This window comes from Varanus komodoensis, unplaced genomic scaffold (assembly GCF_004798865.1).
Source record: "Varanus komodoensis strain SLA01 unplaced genomic scaffold, ASM479886v1 scaffold3, whole genome shotgun sequence".
NCBI classification, from domain to species: domain Eukaryota; kingdom Metazoa; phylum Chordata; class Lepidosauria; order Squamata; family Varanidae; genus Varanus; species Varanus komodoensis.
Window position 1 is genome coordinate 46,175,254 of NW_025335761.1, and position 22,167 is coordinate 46,197,420.

General features: G+C 41.0%; 1 protein-coding gene across 6 annotated transcripts in view; it reads right to left on the reverse strand.

Moving 5' to 3' along the window:
- Positions 1–22,167, reverse strand: part of BTBD7 (BTB domain containing 7) — an 80,105-nt gene that overhangs the window by 7,265 nt on the left and 50,673 nt on the right. For 5 of the 6 annotated variants that reach the window (XM_044435584.1, XM_044435581.1, XM_044435583.1 and 2 more), the window contains 7 exons: positions 10,927–11,135; positions 8,850–8,925; positions 6,791–6,951; positions 6,196–6,339; positions 4,353–4,542; positions 1,437–1,615; positions 28–456 (listed from right to left, as the gene is read on the reverse strand). In XM_044435584.1, coding sequence (XP_044291519.1) covers positions 28–456; positions 1,437–1,615; positions 4,353–4,542; positions 6,196–6,339; positions 6,791–6,951; positions 8,850–8,925; positions 10,927–11,135 — 1,388 coding nt within the window. Of the gene's footprint in view, positions 1–27; positions 457–1,436; positions 1,616–4,352; positions 4,543–6,195; positions 6,340–6,790; positions 6,952–8,849; positions 8,926–10,926; positions 11,136–20,415; positions 20,439–22,167 lie in introns of those variants that run through there. The other variant, XM_044435586.1, reaches the window with a different exon arrangement.

Consider the following 22,167-nt stretch of genomic DNA (forward strand, 5'->3'; position numbering starts at 1 on the left):
GGGTGTGCATATATGCAACATACTCACCACTTGCTTTTCAGCCGCTACCACAGCTGCTGCTGCGGCAACAGTCTGCCTTCCCAGTCCTGTTGTGTTAGTGCAATCGGGAGGGGTAGCTTTGACACCAGATAAATAGATGGGTGGAGCTCCTTTAGGTGCTGCTCTTGCATGAAACAGGGAATGGTTACAGGGGTAAGAAAAAGAGCGTGAGGGATGTTGGATCTGGGCCCTTTGCTTCCACCCGACTTTGAACTGATTGTGAATTGGAGTAGCAGGTGGATGGTAGGGAGGCGGAGGAGGGGGAAGTGGTGGATGGAAGGCCACAAAAGAGTCGAGTTCTGTAAACATGGTTTCTGCAGTGGGCGTGCTGTTCACACGGCACCGTCCTGACTGCCTCAGTGTCAAATGCGGACTCTCATCCCCAAAGTGCTCGTCAGGAAAGAACTTGTGAGGATTCTGCAACACAAAGACAGAACACAGAGGAAGTGAGAACCTTTGCTGCAAGTCCTGGGCATTGTTGGCCTAGGCCATCTTCTGCAGTATGTGCCCATGTTTGGGTAACAGTGAAATCTGCACGCAGTCTTGTGTTTTCCCAACATTAAAAGCTGAAGAAGGTACCATAAAGAGCAGTCAGCTCTTCCATATATAGACGAATTCCCTGCCGTACTTCTATTCGAACAATATGGGAATGGCAGATTTGTGCTGAAATTACTTTGCAAAGAAAAATGCAAAAGTTATTTGCCATTTTATGAAATACCATGCTCAAGTGCCTGAAGATGTATGCTTGTTTCACTCTTTAAGCAGCATAGAAATTATTAATACATGTTCTTATTTTATAGACCACCACTGGGTGGCTCTCTTCATGGAATAAAGGAAGAATTTTACAATTCTAAATTGTTTTTTCCTTTAAAAACAGTAAGCTCTTTTCCTGTTTAAGAGAGAAAAACATATGCAAATTAGTTTTTCTCCAGAGCACATATTTTGTTTTAGCAAGGTTTCATTAAATGTTGGAGAAGCACTATAAGAGTTTTAGACTACTATTAAAAAGCCGAATATTATTAAATCATACAAATTTCTTTTGAGGGATGGTTTGAGGTGAGTTTATTTTCCTATTCTTAGCTCAATTGGAACTTTCAGAGCAAAGCAGCATAAAGGTGTCCTGAACTGTTCTTCAAGTAGCTATGAGAAAATCTGAGGCATTTCTTCCATAAAACATATCCACTATTAACCTGCCTAAAAATATAGATGGAACATCTATCCCTTAACATTCCTATTTATCCTTCCTCAGCAGTGAATTCATTTAGCCACTCAAAGACTGCTGTACTTTATCTTAAAAGGTGCTTACATATACACACAATGCATTTTCAAGCACATTCAAAAAAATCAGACTGGAGGAAGAGTAAATGTGTGCTACCTGGACCTTCGGTGGTTCATACCTGCAAGAGCTCAGCAGCAGAATCAGAAAGCCCAAATTCCCTCAATACTCGGATCTGAATCTCATAACTGACAGTGGCCCCTTCTCCACAGTTAAGAGCATAAGCCCTTTGCACCTGCTCAGTGTGGCGGAGCTCTTGCAGACGTCTGATCATCTCTTTAACAACAGACAGGTGAGGAACTGGGAAGGAGAAACAAAGAAGATACACGCCGAGTTTGTTGTCTGCACTGCTGCAATGAGCTGTGGCTGAATACAGAGCCACCCAGTCTCTTGCTATTCCTTCCTCATGTGGCCATGAACCACTGATACTGGAGGAAAGGTGTCGGAAAAGCTCGAATGTCCAGACTGCGCATGATCCGTCTGTCCTCTGCCATCAGTCAGCTTACTCCATGAAGCCAAAACCCTGCTCCTTCCCCAACAGACAGGGGCTCTTGCCTCCATCCTTCCACAGTGATTCCTCCTAGCACGTTCTCTTCTGCCTACCACCTACCACTTCCCCTTCAGCCGCTTCTTTGCCAAATGAGCCTTCAAATCATTTTGCCCCATGTACCACTTTCAAAGGCTTGCCAAAGCGATGGGAATTTTCTTTTGTGACTGAAATGTTCGCTATTAGTGCATGCGGGTGCAGGCATGCACCTACGTGCATGAGTGCATAGATGTGTAAGAAATGGAAGCTTTCAGTTTCTCTGAAGTACACCAGAGCGCACACGTGGAAGAACTTATCTGAGGCATCAGTATGGAATCATGTACCCAATGCTCCAGCAATAATGCCATTTGATTTTTCTAAAGCAACCCTAAATAAGGTTCACTTGGCTTGTGTCTTGCAAAGTCGTCCTTTAAACCTTTTATTGTACAATTATGTTGTGATTAGATGCAAGTTATTTTAAAATCTCAGTGATGCATTTCCTCTGGGATGCTACCCACTAAGGGACATTGCTATCCTGCCCTGATCTTCAGAGCAAAAAAAGGACCAATTAAGATCATGAAGACTGAAATACCCAGTCAAAATATGTATCAAGGAGGGAATTAATATTACCTTACACCGTCATACGTTCCATCTGTTAACCCACTTTTACATCACTTTGAGACAATATACAGACTTAAGTTTTTTTGTCAAACATCCATGCCCATCATTCTGAAGAAGATGCTTATACTGTTCCTTTATAGGCCCTTCCTACTAAAATCTGACTCCAAGGTGAGCAGAAGCTGACTTCCAGAAAGTCATGCAGGGCGCTCTCCCATAGACCATATTATGAAAATCTAATCTCAGGGTTTTATAGAGGTTATACTGAACCTCTTTCACAGAAACAGAAACAGAGCGAGTCAGAAGGGGCCTCCCAGGCCATCTAGTCTGACCTCCGGCTCCAGCCGGCTCTGCTCACGACATGCCCACCATGTGGACGTCCAGCCTATCCTTGAACACCCGCACCGATGGGGCCTCAACAACCTCTCATGGAAGCCCATTCCACACCCTTGGGGTCCTAACTGTCAGGAAGCGCTTCCTGGCATCTAAATGGAACCTTGGCTCCCTGAGCTTTGTTCCGTTGAAGCATGTCCTGCCTTCCTCTGAAGGGAGAACAGCTCTCTACCCATCTCCATACTGAAAATCAAGATCAAGCGAGCATTTGCCCTTCTGCTCCACGGGAGGTTTCTGTCCTCCCTGAGCTCGCCTTAGGACACCTGCATTATGGTTTGACAGGTGTACCGCCCTAGTCAAACTTCCCACCTGACGCTGTCCCTGGAGCAGGTCGTGCCCGGCCTGTGCCGGGCGCTTGGAGCCAGAAGCGAGAGCCCCTTGGGGCTCGCCCACCCTGCCTCACCAGGTAAGTGAAAAAACAATAAGTGATGGTGGAATTCGATTTTGGAAAAACTCTCATGGACTACTTGCAGAGAAACTCCACTATTTAAGACTGCTTAAAAATCCCTGTGCAAGCTTGTGATGTAAGAGGAGAAGTAGCAAATGTTATTTGTTTCTCCAGGTGGGCAATCCTATTTTGCCACCTGTACACTACCACAAGCATAGAACCATGCAATTAGTTTGCATTTTGGAGTTGACAATTCCAACAATTTCTCTGCATAAGAACTATATGTTGTAAGAAGCAGTTTATTTGCTTTATTCAGAACTTGCAGAAAGTGAGGTGAGAATATCCAGCACCTGATATTCAGTTCTGATTTAAGTTATTTTAATTTTTAAGATGTTGAACAAATGGCCAGGATAGCATGTCAGGATAGCTAACATTTTTTCATGTTAGCTATCTCAGTAGCACTTGTAAAGTGAAGAGTTTGTTTTTCATTTCTTCTAGCATCCTGCACCGTCATATATTTTGGTGGTATGTGATTAAACTAACTTGTAATTCATTTCAATTAGTGTATCAAATCTGAGTATCTCAACTGGTATTCATCATTCTTTTATTCTGCAATATTCTTATTCAGAAAAGGATATCCTTTGAAAGCAAAAGCCTTAAATCAGTCATCAGTAAATATTTAGAAATGAATCAAGAACTAGAACTAATTTTTAATGCACATCATGGGGATGCATTATTTTATCATTGCATGTTCAAAATCTATTTGTGCAACCATGTTGGCTTAATTTGATGCTGCTTTTTTAAAACGGAAGCTCAAGCTAACCAACAAAGGCTCACAGAACTCACAAAAACACATAAAAGGACTACATGAACCAACACACTGACCTGCTGCCTCAAAACATGCACTCACAAAAACACATAAAAGGACTGCATGAATCAACAAACTGACTTGCTGCCTCAAAACATGCTCTAATGAAATTCTGATCATGTGGCTTCTTTACTTAACAACATTTGATTTCATTTGACAGCAACATTTAAGTATAGATCCCTATGCATAACAACATTTAATATTATGTCCAATATGCAGTTTATGTTCCAGCTTATATACATACCTGGAATTTCATTGGCTACAACTGAAGGAGGATTGGACTGATTACTGTTTATTTGCTGGTGATTTATCATATGACAGCACTGTGGAACTGCATTGTTTACCATGTAGAGAGTATCTGGTACATTGGACATTCTAACCATCCGTAAACGAACTAGGTCTGTCTGTTCCACCATCATCTCATCCAGAACTGACTGAAAGAGTACAGGTGAAAACAAAAGAGTTTACTAAACATTTACTGGCATCATAAATTAACACTGCAGATATATTTTTTATTTTCCAGATGAAAAGTACAAAAATCCCAGATCAGAATAACTAAAGCCACATTTACTGAATTTGGTTCAGAAATATTCCTTTCTTTTAAATCTCAAATATCATATTCTTCTCATGGTTAAAAAAGGAAAGCTTTGAGTCTTCTGGCTCACTGATCTTTGACTTTGTTCATAACTTGATCAGATCATGAAAAGAATTGCAACCACTTCACCCCTACTTATTCTGTACTAGTATGAAAAAAGAACACAGAGAGGCTACTTCACTGGCCCAGGACTTTATGCCTTAATTCCATGCACACATATTGCTTGATGGCTCCCTGCACATAGCCAGGAGCAACTCTTATGCATTAGGGTCCTGGAGATGTAAAGTTCTTTTCTAAGACATTTGAAGATCTCTCCATGTAAGGAAGAGCGGTGCACACTAACCTCCATATAAAATCTCATCTAGTGTGTTCGCGAGCATAAGGTGTCTGCATAACTACTGCAGGAATAGAAAGGGGGACAGAAATCTCTACCCACAAGAAATGTGATGGTTGTTTCCAAGTTGGCATTCAGGTCATCTGGAGCTTCCTCACATAGAAACAAAAGCTGTATCAACTAATGCAACCAAACTTCTCAGTGGCCAGAAAAGAGCCAAGGACAAGAAGAAGAGGAGAAAGAAAAGCAAGCAAGCAAGCCCTTGTGATGTGTACAAGAGGTAGAATAATATTGTGTGGGAAAGGGTTCTGAAAACCAAATGTACTGGGGCCACGAGCACAGATATAACAGAGAATTATGGGACCTCAGTTTAGCTGAAAGTCTGATCTCTATGGACAGTGATAAGTCTATGTCAACTTGGGAGAAACAGAGAAGTGTTCAAAGGGTATTCATCTTCACCTATGGGTCTGATCTGGATTTTAAGTCATGTTAAGTTGGATATATGCGCACTCTTTAGACCAAGGAAAGACAACAAAATGTTTTGGATTACAACTTCAATAAAGCTCAACTTGCATGGCAGTAGTTAGGGATTATAACACCTAGGAAAGTGTAAGAAATCTGCTCTGAGAGTGAGAATCTATCAGATTCTTTCTGCTTAGTTCCCTGGACTCCAGCCCAGTTTTTCGTAGCTGAGCTTTGTGCTGAGCACACTGAGCTTTTGTGTGGGCACCTACCACAAAACCAGACAGCACAAATACTGTGCAAGTGGAGTTCCTCTTCTGTGCATGTAACTTGTGGGCTTTGTATGTGCTGCACATGTTGCAGAGGGAAACTACTGGGTTGCACAAAAGGAATTCTGCTAGAGTTCACTGACTTCATTTTAGCTCACTTCCCAAGCCAGGGCCAAGCATAAGAATAAAATCCAACAAACAGTAGAGAATGAGACTCTGGGATCATCACAACCCTAATAACAAAGCTTTTAGGGCACACCAAATTGCCTTCCCCTGCTTTAGATTGCTAATCTCTTTTGAACACCATTGGATTAGAGAACTGCAGAGCACCTTAGTCAGATGTGCTACAAGGCAGGCAGGTTAGTGCATTTGTTGTCAGGTTAGTCACGAGGTAGGAATTATCACAGGTACAAAGTTTCTTTATTACCTTAGCCTCTTCCACATAAGGTGAAAACAACCTTGGTCTCACATAAATTCCTGAATTTTTTTGTCGGAGCCACGCATTTGACTTGCCACCCTCAGCTGTTGGCAACATGTCTGAAGGAGGAGTACTTATGAGACCCCTCTTCATCTTTAAAAGCAGAAAATAGACATTTTAATCAAAGCATGCACATTTCAATTTTTTTCTAGCTTCCATAGCAAGCTACTTGGAATAGATTTGGGCAGAATGACAATAAAACCATCTGAGGCAGAATCACCAAGCCAGATCCAAATGTTATCTATGCCAAGTTTTAAAAACCCTGCTGAGATTCACACTGTAACAGCTATCAAACTATCTGCAATGGCCTCAAAAACAAATGAAAGATGTATCATGGTTACATAATATCCTAAAGCAAAGATCTATCTGTGCAGCAAGTTTCTCTTGCCAGCCACACTCTTCTCAGACTATGCCCCTTGATGGCTCCGCTCCCCACATTTACTCCAAAGCCAGCACAGAAGATGACTTGGCTGCAAAACGGGGATAGAATGGTCTGTTTCACAACCATATGCAAGTTCTATAGGAAGTATAAAGATATACTTACAGAATCAGTCAGCACTTCACTGTTCATAGGCAAAATATGCTCAATACGGACAAACGGTAGCAGAGGAGAAAGGATCTCTTTTAGTTCCTCAATGTCAAGATCACGCCTCTTCACACCTCGTTTGTTCACACTGTGAGCTGTGCCACTCAGCAAGTTAGGCTCTGTAAAGGGGCGGCCAAATAGTTTCACTTAACTGTTTTGCACTTCTGCCACATCAGAACATATAAAGTTGGCTTATTTATTAGTTCTATTATTATTGCTTATTATTTATTCACAATACTTATATGCCACCCAATACACTTTCTTCAAGAAGTGTATAATTAAGATTAAAGGAAATAAATTCAAACTTAAAACCATAAAACCTAAAACAAGATAAACCTGAAGCAAAAGACAATACCAGTGTGAAGTCCAAAACATCAGACTATCATAAATCGCAAATACTAGGAATATCCAAAAGAGAGAAAAAAGGAGAAAAATCAAGAGACAGTATTTTTTTTTTAAAAATGGAAAAACTAATTTTCTATTAGACTGGCATGGAAAGTCTATTACCTAGACTTTTTTCAGAACTAATCTGTATCTAATCCCAGAATCACCTTTGAAATCATACTGTTTTCTGATAAGAGAATCCTAGTACAGGTTTGAAAAAAAGAAAAGAAAAATGCCAGTTCAGAGCCTTGGCCATTAATAAATTAACACTGTAGACTGTATTGTACTGGTTATATATTTGGGGTTCATTTAAATATTGGCCTTGCAAACCAGATTGTCAACAACAGCCTGGGTATCCCTAGTTGAACATTACAATTCAAAGACAATAATGTTTAGCAAATTTAGCAGCCTGGTTATCGTTTGGTTGGTACTACAACCTGATGTTTCTAAGGGTAGGATCAACAGAGTTGATACACATTCAGAAAGAAATATGTGGATATCTAAATATGCTATGGATAAAATCTTCAGGGATTCTGCATTGAATGGTGGGGGCAGGTGGACTGAACACTGCAGGAGATGGAGACAAAGCTTGACAGCCTAAAACTGGGTGGGCAACTTGTGGCCCTCCAGATATTTTGCCTACAACTTCCATCATCCATCATTGACTATGCTGGCTAGGACTGATGGGAAATGTAGGTCAAAGCAACTGAAGGACCACAAGTTGCTCATATCTGGGATAAAAAATGCATTTCACTGAAATACATTTTGGGAAATTTAAAGATTAGGATTCTCCCTCCAAAATGTACATATAAAAATTAATAAAAGGTGCCACCAGATGATAATTGTAATATATCCCTCCAGTGTTCCTCTTTGAAGTGTCCTATTCATCAAAACTAATGAAGAACTTGTTATGAGTAGTTCAGTGTGAGTGCTGGAGTTCTTATGTCTGCGGGAAATTGCAGGATCTCAGTGAGTTACTTTAGGCAGGATTTCACAGGCGTATCATCAATTACGGGACTGAGGTATAATCCACTGAGAATATCTGCTGAAGGAAAAGATGCCAAGGGGACATCTGCTGCGACCCCTTCAGTTCAGAAAGGCTTACTCTGTAACTCTCACAGAGAATACAGGCTTTGCCTGCAGAGAGGAACATCCAGGTTCAGGCCTTGGCTTTCCCAGTGAAGAGTGAAAGTCAGAAGTAGATCCAGTCTGAGCAGACATGAGCGAACTAGATGGGCCAATGGTCTTTCCCAATATAAGGTAGCTACCTATACACCAAGGTTACTTTATAGCAAAGGAACTAGACTTTGTTCTGCTTTTGGAGCTTAAAGGTATCGGTTTTTTTTCATAAGAGAGCCAGTGTGGTGTAGTGGTTAAAAGCATGGGACTGGGACTCAGACGATCTGGGTTCTAGTCCCTGCTCAGCCATGGAGCCAACTGGGTGACTTTGGGCCAGTCACAGACTCGCGGCCTGACCTACCTCACAGGGTTGTTGTTGTGAGGATAAGATGGAGGAGGAGATGTAAGCTGCCTTGAGCCCTTTGTAGGAAAAAGGCAGGATATAAATCAATCAATCAATCAATCAATCAATCAAAATAGATAAAATCAGGTATACCCATTAAGAAGGACTTACCCCGGTCTGCTATTCTTTTCATCAACTGATGTTCGCCCCATTTAACAAGGTACTTCAGGACATCTTGCTCACTTGCCTATTAAATATGCATTAAAGACATTGTATGAACAAACTCAGTTTTTGGCCATAACCCTGTATTACTCAGTGCACATAGTTCTTAGATCAACAGTAACTGAAAGCCAACCAAATCACTCAACAGAAAGAAGCTTAAGATCCAACCTACTACTCTTACCAACAGCTTCTCAGAAAATGTATTCCTACCATCATTCTTTTTACAAAGGGACTTTTCTCATTAACTAAGAAAAATAAGCTTTTCCCACCCTTCCTCTCATGTAATCAGCACATCAATTTACAATTTATTTAATAATTCACCCTAAGTGTTTAAAGGGTCTGAGCCAGCTTTTCTGCAATGAGACTTCCCATGATGTGCTGGATTTCCATCACAATCATCCCCAAACAGACAACACAGCTGGTGGGCACCAAGTTGAGGAAGGTCAATCTAAATAATATATAAAATATTGTAATAAAAATAAGTGAATTATGCAAGTACTGCAGTAACTTTTAAGATAGCCTTCCCCAACTTGGTGAGATCAAGATGTGTTGGACCACCATTCTCGTCATCCCCAACCAAGATAAAAAGAACTCAGAAGAAGTAAGAACAAAGGCCTACAAATGTTGGGTAGTTTACCAGCCAGCCATTATTTGTGATTACCCCTGTTGAGTCTTCTGATATGGGCAGAAAATTCAGGAGAAAGGAGCACAGTCACTTCTAACTTAGGCAAAGCATGAAGAAGAAAAGAAATGGTGAGTATCTCTCTACCTGCTCAAAAACTGCAATCCAGTGTATGGACCTCTTCACACCTGGTGTTCTGCTCACTAGCTGTTTGGGTGCACTTAGTGCTGGCAAGCTTGCAAGTGAATGTGCACGTGCTTCAGCAAGACTCTCTCTAGCTCACTTTTCCTTGACCTGGTGCCATCCATATGTTCTGAACTGCTATCAGTCCCAGCCATCATGGCTAACTGTCAGGAATGAGGGGAGTTGTACTCCAAAACATCTGGAGGGCACCAAGTTAGAGAAGGCTGCTGTAGCTGCCTCGCTGTACCTTCCAGTCTATCCTAAGGTGGGAAGTTGGCCCCTCCTCCAAGCCTTCTGGAAGCGTAGGTTTATTCACTTGCCTCACATTATGCTTTGGAGACACTTGGAAGCAACGAGTCCAGTAAACACCAAGACACTGGCCCTCTTCTCTCTTAAGTCTTCTCAATGTCCTAAAGGATGCCAGGGTGGAGAAGGGTCAGGGCTGGCCACAAATAATGGCTGGCTACTAAAACCAGTTCAGTGGCTTAACTTAAACAATATGTGGAAATATAACTGGAACTCTATCTTTTTAATTGAAACTGTATTGACAAAAACTGAAGTTTTTGTTGACTGTTATCAGCAAAAACTGATTCCCTTATTACATGCCCAAAGCCAAAAAGCATTCAAGGATATATTAAAATGCATTTAAAAATGCTTTCTCTAAGATGAGGCAACAGGCCCCAGTGGAGTTTTTTCCAGTGATTACATTGCAGAATAAACTTGTGAGCACATTGGCTGGTTGAAATGAACAATTTTGTTCATCGTTTACAAGCAAAGTATGCTTTAATGATGAGCTAGATTTCCTCTTTTTCGTCCCAAAACATATGTTTTTAGTGTGAGAACTACTATATAATTTCGATAAAGCTCTGAAAAGGCAAGACAAAATTAAACCTCGAAGAGTTTCACTTAAAATAATTTGCAACTGCTTCTAGACTATTATTAGGCTTTCAAGCAATAGCTTATACTGCCAGTTTGGGTTGCATTATGTGCCAAGAAAGCAGAATACTTCGTTTAATCACTACCTCTGGTAGAGGCTTGTGTGTACATATGCCACTATAAAGAGAGAAAGAGCCCATTCTACACATGCTTATTCAAGTAAGGTTGTTCTTTTTGGTGCAATCAAGATTTAAGATCAGTGCACTTCTACACTACTGGCAAGCAATTAACAAAGCTTAGTTCAGGATGTAACTAGATGCAGTTTGAGAGAAAGAGAGAATTTACCTGTAAGAAGTCGGACTGGATAGCTATCTGTAGGTGTTCTTTGCTGAGTTCATAAAAGACATCTGAAGCCATGACCTGGGTAAACTCCTCACAGAGGAAATGCAGTGCTTGGCGGTGTACCCACTTGGAGCCGTACGGCTGAGAACTCCACTTGAGAATGGCAATTAAGGTGTCTAGTGAGATGCTTTCAGCAATAATGTCCTCACAGCCTACAAAAAGCAGAACACCCAATGGCTCAGTAAGGGTTAGCTGTTCAGGAATGAATAAAAGCTGCCCTTGTTCAGCTGAAGTACCATCTCAGCTGAAACTGAAGTACACAACTACAATGTACAGCCCTCTGGTACAACGGTAATTTTAGGGATATACTAGCTATTTTGGTAAGAAGGTTCCTGCTTGAGCTCTTTGAGAACTCTAGGATGGATAGCGTTTCGAATGGATGACTTGCTGACTGTGTGTGTCAAAAAGGTTGAGAATTTCATCTTTTGTCACTACTATCTGTCCGAATTCCGTAGACTCCCTTTTGTCCAGTTGGCAAGATTGTTTTCCATATGGCATTCAGTGCAATACACTGGGTAGTCCCAACATCCTTGCTGGCTTTCTACCGTCGTACTTGGGTTTGTTGGTAAAACAGGCTTAAATAAGCCTGAAAAATGTAGGGGATTTTGGATCTTATCAAGTTCCTTTGTTTATCCTACTGGTGAGAGCAGTGTATTTACTTTTCTGCAGTTCCTTGCACCCTGCCCTCTTGACTAGCAAAGGGGGCAGAGGCCCACACCCTGGCTTCCTTGTCCTGTCACCAAATTCACCCTGTTGCTCTATTTTCATGCAGCATTCAAAGCCATGAATACTGCATACATCGGATTTAAATGAGTGATTCAATTCAGTCTCTTTTTCTTAGTGATTTAAATAGGGGTGAGCAGAAAGTAGATGTGTTGAACTTCATTCAGCTCCCAGTATTCCTGACCATTCAACATGCTGGCAGGGGCTTTTGGAGCTCTATTTTCTGTCAATCCCAGTGTAAGAAAATCTACCCTGCACAGCTCTGCTAAAATGTTTTTCTCTGTGCCATCCAAGGTAGGGAATAAACTAAGGGAATGTAAAAGCTCCAGTAATATAAAAAGAAGTGTACACAATTTATAAGTGATAGAAATGAGAAAACTGCTATCTAAAGCTACATTGTGGAAGTCATTGCTGCCAACACTAGAACATAATGTTCTTCCGAGCCCACAAAAGGACTAACAATTGTCAGTGTATTTAGTTTGATCCAATACCCATATTACATGACAGTGTTGATACATAGGCTATGTTTCTTGCCATGCTTTCCTACTTTAAACAAGTAGTGTTCATGCTGCATGCGTAAGTCTTTGTTAAAAGTGAGAGAAGACAAAGCTTAATCTGAATTCAAAAGAAATTACACTAACTGCAAAAGACAAATGCATTACCACATGGAAAAAACGGATCACTAAGTGTGTGTGTTATGGAAAATAATAGCTGGAGACACTCTTCAACGGGATACTAACAATTTAAGGCTAATACCCTGCTTATATTCATCTGAAATTCACTGATGTTAATAAGATCTTGCATAAACCTTTTTAGAATTTGAATATTTAGATTACACTACACTTCAGGAAGTTTATGATACAGAAGTCCAACCTATCCCAGCAATCAACTTCTATGTCAGTTTGAAGACTTTCATTAACATCAACTGAGCTCTTAATAACATAAGAAAAATTCTCCTTTTAGAAGATAAACACAGCCTTCACTGCAAAAGTAAAAGCAATGGTTTCTAAATTAATTGTACACCCCTAATTTAAATTAAAGTATCTGCCCCCAGAAAAAAATATTATTGAAATCCAGTATTTTACACCAGCTTTTTCATTTGGTACTAACAAATGCACCTTTGTTTGGCTATATTTGGTCTAGTTCATATGGCCCACTAACTAAACACACGGGCAGCTAAGAAATATATTCTGACTGATGTTTTCAGAAATCCTGTGACAATCTGGTGATATGCAGATGGTCAGGTTCACTGCACAAAAGGCAGCATCTCTATAGGCAGCTACCAAGCAGCTCCCTTGCTGAACACTTATTTTGGTACAATCAGTTTGCTGTATTGCCAGCTTCAAGAGGAAGAAAACCTTCCAACAAGCACTTGGGGAGTGAAACTTGCACCTGAACAGCCATAATCTACTTCTTTCCTCTTGACTTTGGCACTTGCCTAGAAGGCCCAGAGCAAGCAGTCTTGAAGGAGAAACTGTGGACCAAAAGTCCTGTTCCAAAATGTTCTAAGTAATTAAAATAACTATATTCACTTCACTTTTTTCTTCACTGAAATCACAATTTTTAAAAGAATCAAGCATTTAATACCTATAGATTTTTAGACTCTGGTTTTCAGAATTAAGTCAGACCTCTAAAAATTGGGACTCTCTAATATTCATTCAAGTACCCTTTGAGTCTGAGAGGAAATCCTTTTCAGTCCGGCTTCAGACCCGGGTACAGTACTGAATCTGCCTTGGTCGCCCTGTACGATGACCTGTGCAGGGAGAAGGACAGGGGGAGTGCATCCCTGTTGGTTCTTCTGGACCTCTTGGCGGCTTTCGATACCATCGACCATGATATCCTTCTGGATAGGCTAGTGGGACTGGGGGCACTGCTTTGCAGTGGTTCCACTCCTATCTCAACGGTCGATTCCAGAAGGTAGTGCTGGGGGACTATGTCTCTGTGCCATGGCAGCTATGCCATGGAGTACCACAGGGCTCCATTCTATCCCCTCTGCTATTTAACATCTATATGAAACCGCTGGGAGAGGTCATCAGGAGGTGTGGGCTGCGGAATCATCAGTACGCTGATGATACCCAGCTCTACCTCTCATTTTCCACTAATCCAGGTGAGGCAGTGGCTGTGCTGAACTGGTGCTTGGCCGAGGTAATGGACTGGATGAGGGCCAACAAACTGAAACTCAATCCAGACAAGACGGAGGTCCTGTTGGTTGGCGGATCGGGTTTCGGAGAGGGTGGATTTGACCTGGTCCTGAATGGTGCAACACTCCCTCTTAGGGACAAGGTCCGCAGCTTGGGAGTACTCCTCGACCCGGAGCTTTCTTTGGAAGCTCAGGTGACAGCGGTGGCGAGGAGCGCCTTCCTTCAGCTTCGGCTGATTAATCAGCTGCACCCCTACCTGGAGTACGACTGCCTGGCGACGGTGACACACGCGCTGGTGACTTCCCGCCTAGACTTCTGTAACGCGCTTTACGTGGGGCTTCCCCTGAAGACGGTCCGAACACTTCAATTGGTGCAAAATAGAGCTGCCAGGTTGCTGATGGGGACGGGGCGTTATGCTCACATGACTCCAGTCCTCCGTCAGCTTCACTGGCTGCCCATTGAAGCCCGGGCCCAATTCAAGGTGTTGGTTATGACCTATAAAGCCCTAAACGGCTTGGTCCTGGCTACCTGAACGAGCCCTTACGTCCGTATATGCCCGACCACCCCTTGAGATCTGCGGGAGAGTCCCTTCTCCTGGAACCCTCCATGAAAGAAATTAGGAGAGTAAGTACTCGGAGGAGGGCTTTCTCTGTGGTGGCACCCAACCTATGGAATTCACTCCCCAAAGAGGTCCGCCTGGCACCGTCGTTACTCGTTTTTCGGTGCCAGGTAAAGACCTTTTTATATAAACATCATTTTAATTGTTAAAATATATGATCTGGCCAGGGCAACTTCTTCTTCCTTCTCTTTCCTCCTCCTATATTCTTTATTTACTTATTTTATACTGTTAATTTTAATTTTATATTATTATATCTCAGTGTATTTTTTGTATTTTTGTATTTATTGGTAATTTATTATGTTCTATTGTATTTCAATGTATCTTATTGTGTTGTAAGCCGCCCCGAGGCTTCGGCAAGGGGCAGCATAGAAATGTTAATCATCATCATCATCATCATCATCACCACCACCATGAAGCTACTAATGTACCATTGCCCTTTCTCATTCCTGGAACTTTAAAGGACCAAGACATCATCACTTGTATTCATCCTGTGACTTCCAACCACAACTTCCATGTTTGGCTTACTTACTAAGAAGAGCAAGGCAGAAAAGTGCCACATTGCCATCTAATTAATACTGCTAGTACCCCTCCAACAGGAAGCACCTACTGTGTGAGTGGACATCCACTACAATACCCCACTGAACAAAGATCAACTAACTATTCATAGAGTGGAGAGGACCTTACAATGATTAGTTTATATTGGACCACCCTTTCTTTTCAGCAAACTGGGAAAATAGTTACATTTGTTTTATGGAAGGGAAGTCATAATCTTGCAATTCATGCAGACAAAGTTGTAAAGTAGAAGTGTCTCTGCATGCATTTTTTAACAATCTGCCAATGGAATAATCTGAACAAACCAACTGCCAAATCACTTGAAGTACAACAAACAAGATGGTTAGCTTTCACACTAAAATTTCAATCTCCCCAACAACATTGGATTTCTAGTCCACCTAATGCATTTTACTTCAAATCACAGAAGCACTAAAATTTGGGAATTGCTTTCGATAAATGCAGCAGTTTGGCTGGATACTTAACTTCAGAGTATCTGGCAGGGGTAGGATGGGAGTGAAATAATTACTCTGAGCCAAGTTACTGAAGTTAAATGACATTGCAAGTTAAATTATTCTTCACACTGCTGCCTCCCTCAGTGCTACCTGAATGTGATTCTCTTGAGGCAGATTGAGTAACTTTGATTTATTAAGTCAAGTAATTTGGAAATGATGAATGGCAGCTTCTTTCAAATATTAACAGTGCAGTATCTGAATAAAGTATTACTCACAGCAAGATCTGTGATCTCTATTTCCACTAAGGAAATAAAAGCTGGTATCACTAAACACACATTTTGAATTAAAACCATCATTGTTTTGCCAAATCATGAAAAAGGATTTGTGACAATTACAGCACTTATAAAGTCTATCTGATTGCTGTTTTTCTAAACAGAGAATAAACTTACCAACAAGACATTATAGGAATGAAAGCTAATTTGGTGGGTAAATAGATTAAAAAGGATTTTAATTTCAAATAAAATTGTTGTGCTACTAAGATATAGGCCAAGGGTTTCAGTTTCATGAGTGCTGTATGTTATCACATAATTTCCAGTGAAAAGTTTATACACATTCTCCTATTTTTAAAAAAAGAGTTAAAGTATGCCAAGCTTGTGTGTTCAGACTTTAGCAGAATGAAGTATAAATCTATTGTGGACCCAACAGATGAGTTACCATGTACCAAAACTATAATAATTTGTTGGGATGTGTTCCTTTCAGTCCAATCTCTACCAGATTTTATTTTAACCAACCTCTCTTTCTTCTGTGCAATCACACAACTATTTAATATCATTTGCCCCTTGACTACTCCAAGGAGCTAAGGGCAGTGTACACTGGGACTGTCCCATTACTGTGAACTACTCAACTGGGTCTTTCAGCCTTCAGGAAACATAATCAATTTTAACACAGGGCATTCGTCATGTTCCTCAGTTAAAACAGATACATGCAGTCCCTGGGTTACAAACGAGTTCTGTTCCTGAGAAAACAGACATTCATCTTTAAGTTGAATTTGCATATAACTCACATAGTGTATAATTGGCCCTCCACATTTGTAAGGGGCACAGGACCTTCATGAAAGTTGAAAAACCATGAATATTTCTATACCCACCCACCCCAACTCTTTGCAGCAAGGAAATGCTGGAGAGATTTTCCTCTTTAGATGGGCAGGGCAGGAAGGCATGCTTTGGAAGTTTTTCCTTACCACCTCTCACCTCCTCTTTCTCTCTCTCTATGGTGATGCTTTGGAGGTTCTCCTTCTCTCCCCTTTCACTTTCTCTGTGGTGATAATGCTTTTCCATAGTAATTTAAAAAAATTAATAGGCTTTATAGCAGTTTGTTCATAAGTTTGGGTTGTTCATAACTGGTTCGTTTGTTACTTGGGGACTGCCTGTACTTTACAATTATTGGTAATCATGATAAAGAAACTTCACCTACATATTCCAGAAGCCATTCTGTGACAGGGCTCTCCATTCCACAAGCAGTAAGTCACAACATTTTGATGGTGATCCTACAGAGTAGCTTACAGCACCTGTAACTTCTGAGTGAGATCACACAGAAACAAACAAGAAGTTTGTTTCCTCCTCACAAATGGAGGTTCCATGGCCAAAAATATTCTATGATTCTAAATCAGCAATTATGTGAGTGGTCTGTCCAGAGAAAGTTGCAGGTGGAAGAAGCCCTGCTCTGGATCAGGACTGAACATGGGGATAGGGGCTTTAACCCTTCTCCCTGTCCTGGAGTTCCAATCCAGACTGGTACCCTGAACTTCCTATCTGCCTCTGGAAAAGATAAAAAAAACCTGCCACTTATTCCCCATCTTAAGGTAGATAGCAGTACAAAGCCCTCATTCAAACTTTAACCGCAGCAGAGAGCAATGCCTTAAAGCTTCTTTCTACTGAGCTATCAGGCTCATAGTCATGAGTCACAAGCCATTCATGAAACTGGTGATTACATGAGTGGCGTCATATCTGCTTTTAGGGGCTCTCTCTTCAATGTGCTCATCAATGTGCTTGGAAAGGCTAGTCAACAATAGGAGATCTTTTGAACAGAATGGGGAACTTCATGAAGCAGTAAGCCACTATTTTGTTTTCCCTTACACCTAGACAAGACATTAAGGCGCTCACTTTTCAGCACGATCAAGAATGGCATACTCCTACATCATTTTAGATTTGCCATTAATACTTCTGAAAATCTCTGAAAGGGAAGTACACTCCCTCTTGTAATCCCCCAAATGGACAGAGGGAACACTGTGGACATAATCTATCTTGACTTTAGCAAAGCTTTCCACATAGTGCCCCATGACATTCTATAGTCAAATTAGTAAAAAGTGGACAAGTTAGAAAAACTAAAATTGGCTGCTAAAATGGACAGATAGAGTGCTCATCAATGGCAGCTCCTCAAACTGGATGGAGGTAACTAGTGGGGTGCCAAAGGGTTTGGTCCTGGGCCCAGTGCTCTCCAACATCTTTATTAATGATTTAGATGAGGTAGTACAAGGAAAAATAATCAAATCTGCAGATGATACAAAACTGGATGGAACAACGAACACCCTGGAAGACAGAATGAAGATCCAGGGAGATCTTGCTGAATAATGGACTGAAAGCAAAAGAATGAGATTCAATAGGGCCAAGTGTCAAGTCCCCCACCTGGGGGGAAAAACCAAATGTATCAATACAAGATGGGGGAAATGTGGAACTACAGAACTGAAACAAAACCTCAACAGAATTCCAACAAATTACTCAAGACCTCAGAGTAATTGTGGACAATAGGCTAAATATGAGCCAATTATGTAATGCAGGGCAAATGCTATTTTGGGATGTATTAATAGAAGCATTACTTCCAGTTCATGAGAAGTAGTAGTTCCTCTATACTCCTTACTAGTCAGTCCTCATGTGGAATACTGTGTCCAGTTCTGGGCAATAAGAAATATGAAGAAAAATTAGAAAGGGTCCAGAGGAGGAAAACAAAAATGATCCAGGGTTTGGAAACACTGCTCTATGAGGAGAGACAGCGATCTGGGCATGTTCAGCCTTGAGAAGTGAAGATTGAGGAGGGACATTATACCCCTCTGTAAGTACCTCAAAGGCTGTAGCAAAAAGGAAGGTCAAGATCTCTTCTCTCTCATACCAGAGTGTAGGACACAGAATAATCAATTCAAGTTGTGACAACCCAGATTCAAGCTAGATATCAGGAAAAGTTTCCTCACCATCTGAGCAATATTACAGTAGAACCAGTTGCCTAGAGAGTTTGTGGACTCTCCCACACTAGAGACATTCGAAAAGAAACTGGACAGCCATCTAAATGGGATGGTGCAAATTGGTGTCATCGAACAGCAGGAGGATGGCCCCTTCCAACTCTACTATCCTATGACTTTCTCAATGGGTAATTGCTGTATACTGTAATAATGTTTACTGCTATTAGTATTTTAAAACTTTTTTCCTGTATGACAAACCAACAGTAACTTGTCACGTGCCTCCATCTGAGCAAAGAGAGGAAGGGAAGAGTGGATGGAATCACTCTAAAGCAAACCAGAGTGCAGGGGAAGTGAATAACCCACAACAGAATCTTGCTTTAGTAGGCAAAGACTGGATTCCTGTTTTAAGTTATAGCAACAAGTGCACAATACTGCTAGAAACAATAATGGAACAGAGGCTGTAACTACTTAAAAGATGGAGCCCATCCAGGCATGTTGATGGATCCTGGCCTGGTTGTGGATTACCCAGCCAGCAGAATAGTATGTAAAGTTAATGAATCTAAGAAGAACTATGTCCTCCCACACACACAAACATGTTAATACAAAAAAATGCAACCTTTATCCTTCAATATTATGCTTCCAAGAACTGTTTTGATGACCACTTGGTGGATTAGTATTGGGTGGGGGGGGGGAGGAAGAGAGGAATTACAGAATGTGCCCAGAGATGGCAACAGGAAAGAAATTCAACAGAGAGGCTGGAGAAATACACCATAATCTTTCAGCGGTATTTATCTGATCTCCCAAGACTGAGGTCATGTTTCAAGTCTTTCAAGTTTGTTTGCTACCACAGTTTCCATAACAGTTCCAATTTCAGTTCTCTAGAGAAGAATGCAGTAAAATATTTAAACCAAGAATCTTTGCTTTTTTTTTTAACTGTTACATTTTCTTCCATCTGATTTGTGGTGCCAGCCTTATGGCAAATGTTAGGCACAGCCCTGTTTGCAAATTATCTCTGTCCCACTTTTCCCATTTCATAGTCAGGGTTTCACTTCCTGGGCATAGAAATTAATCTTGCACTACATGATTTAAGCAAGGGTGAGGGAGTTACCTAAAAGGTTACCGAAGGTAGTATATCTCCCAAACAGGATATCAAACTTCTTTCCAGTACATTAGGGTAAGCTGAATGTTTTATGTCTTTCCCTTCTCTCCTTTCCCTTCTATCCTCAACAACCACTAAGCAGTTAGTCCCCCTTACCACCATCCCAAATGAGCAACATTTTCCCCCTTGTTGGAAAGGCAGTTCATGGGGGGGGGGGTGTTAAATCCCTTGCATAGCTGCTAGGTGTAAATGCTGCTGCTTTTTGCAAGTAATGGTGAAGATGACACCTTGTTGCTACTCCAATCAAAATTTCATGTGAGCTTCTCTGGGTTGGTGCATAAAAAAACTGGGCTCCATACAGAAAACTTCACTCCAATCCTTGTCTCTCAAAGATCTCCCTGTGTGCTACAAACCCTGGTCTCCCTTCCATCTTTCATACAGACAGTATGTTGGAATTTGCTGGCAGTGTCAAAATATGCCAGCTTGACTATCTTGTTCCATCCTTGCTATCTGGAAGTAAGTGCCATTTCTTCCAGCAAAGTAATGTGTAATAAGAACACTTGTCTCAGCTAATTTCTCAGTAATGAGGGAAAGACTAAGAGATAAATAATCACCTTTTTGGAGGATCAAATCAGCAAAGGAAGGACCAGAGGTCTGTTGGAGAGTAAAATTCAACCCCTTACATCTTCAGTTAAATAAACAAGTTGTAGGTGGCGGGAAGGAGCTCTACACTGCTCCATGAAAGCCACTGCCAATAAGGGCAGACAAGACTAAGTGAGCGAGTGGTCTGACTCCGTATAATGCAGGATCATCTATCTGGAAAGTTAAAGAGGGACTGAATGATGTTTACCACCAGGAAAAAGAACAAAATGTCCAAATTATGAGGAAGCTATAGACTTTTGAAAGTATTCCTTCAGGCTGAGAAGGTGCACAGTGCCTATTCATCATTACTGACTCATCACAGCAACTAGTCCCATCCAACACATTCCCCCTCCTCTTTCTCTTTTCTTCTTCCCTAAATCTTTCCCTGGCAGGAATGTTTGTCAGCAGTTGCTGATTAGTAGGAAATAATAGTTAGCTACAAACCCAAATGCAATTTGTGGACCTTTGCTAACCACACATTTAATACATTTTTAAATGAAGGCTTTATTTAAAAATAGATAGAATTTGAAAATAGGTAGGATATACATACAAACACACATACATATTCTAGATATAAATCCATTTTAGGCAAGGATATAACATTTGCAGGTATAAAAGCATATGTAAGCATGTTTAAGATGGCCAATTTAAAAACTTCAAGGTCAGATGGCTAGGCTGAAAGTTTTCCTTTATGAGCAGATGGGCTCTTTTTGTTGATGAATCCAGTGGAGAATAACCACTGAATTAAAGGCATGGCATAGTATTTTTTGCACTTTTCTCCTGTTCCCAGTGCCACCTAATACACCATCCTGAAGTAGCCCCTCAACCCTCCAAAACAAGTTTGTGAAAGCCTAGGGGATTGGGGGTAACAGTAAAAATGTCCCCTAGATCATTTTAGTTTAGCAGGTTATCCAGTTTGCAGCTCCTAGCCACACAACTTTGGATCCGACCCATTGTTTAGATTCTGAATTATAAAAATAGTATTTCCACTGGAAGAAATATCACCTCATGAAGAGTTTGGTAACAATCTCTAGACTGTATACACGGCAAGCCATAGTGGGTGGTTTGTTAATATCATTCAATCACTTAAAATACAATATCTCAACATGAGAACAAGAGAATGATTGCTGCTGGCTGAACCAAGCTACTTCACTGTTTGTCATTTGAAACTATTTTTATTCTAGCTCTCAACAGAGCTGATGAATGTATAATTAGAATACAAGATGCATTATAAAAGGGTCAGATTGCTTAATATTCATACATACAACACATGACAACTATACAAATTTGATTCAAAGATAGATCATTGGTCCACCTAGCCTAGTACTGTGACTGACAGAAGCTTTCCAATGTCTCCGGTAAAGAACTCTCCAAGTCATGCTATATGGATTTTCCACAAAAATGGTTTAATTTAAAAAGTCTAGTTTCCATATGTAGTTAAACTGTAGCGCAGAAGAGAGGTAAGGTAAGAGTTAAAACCAACTGTGGCCATTGGTTAGCAGAATGGATTTCTTCTCCACCTGGCAGGCCCCACTGCTCCAGTGGGTTGAGGGATACTCCAGAGCTGATTGTGGCACAGGGGGTGTGGATGAGAGCACATGCATGTCTCACTGCACAGCAGCGAAATGGAACCAAATAGTATCACAATTCTTCATGCTACTAGGCTGCAATCCTATGCAAACGGGAAAAAAGCTTATAGTTAATAGCATGCCCCTGCAATGAAA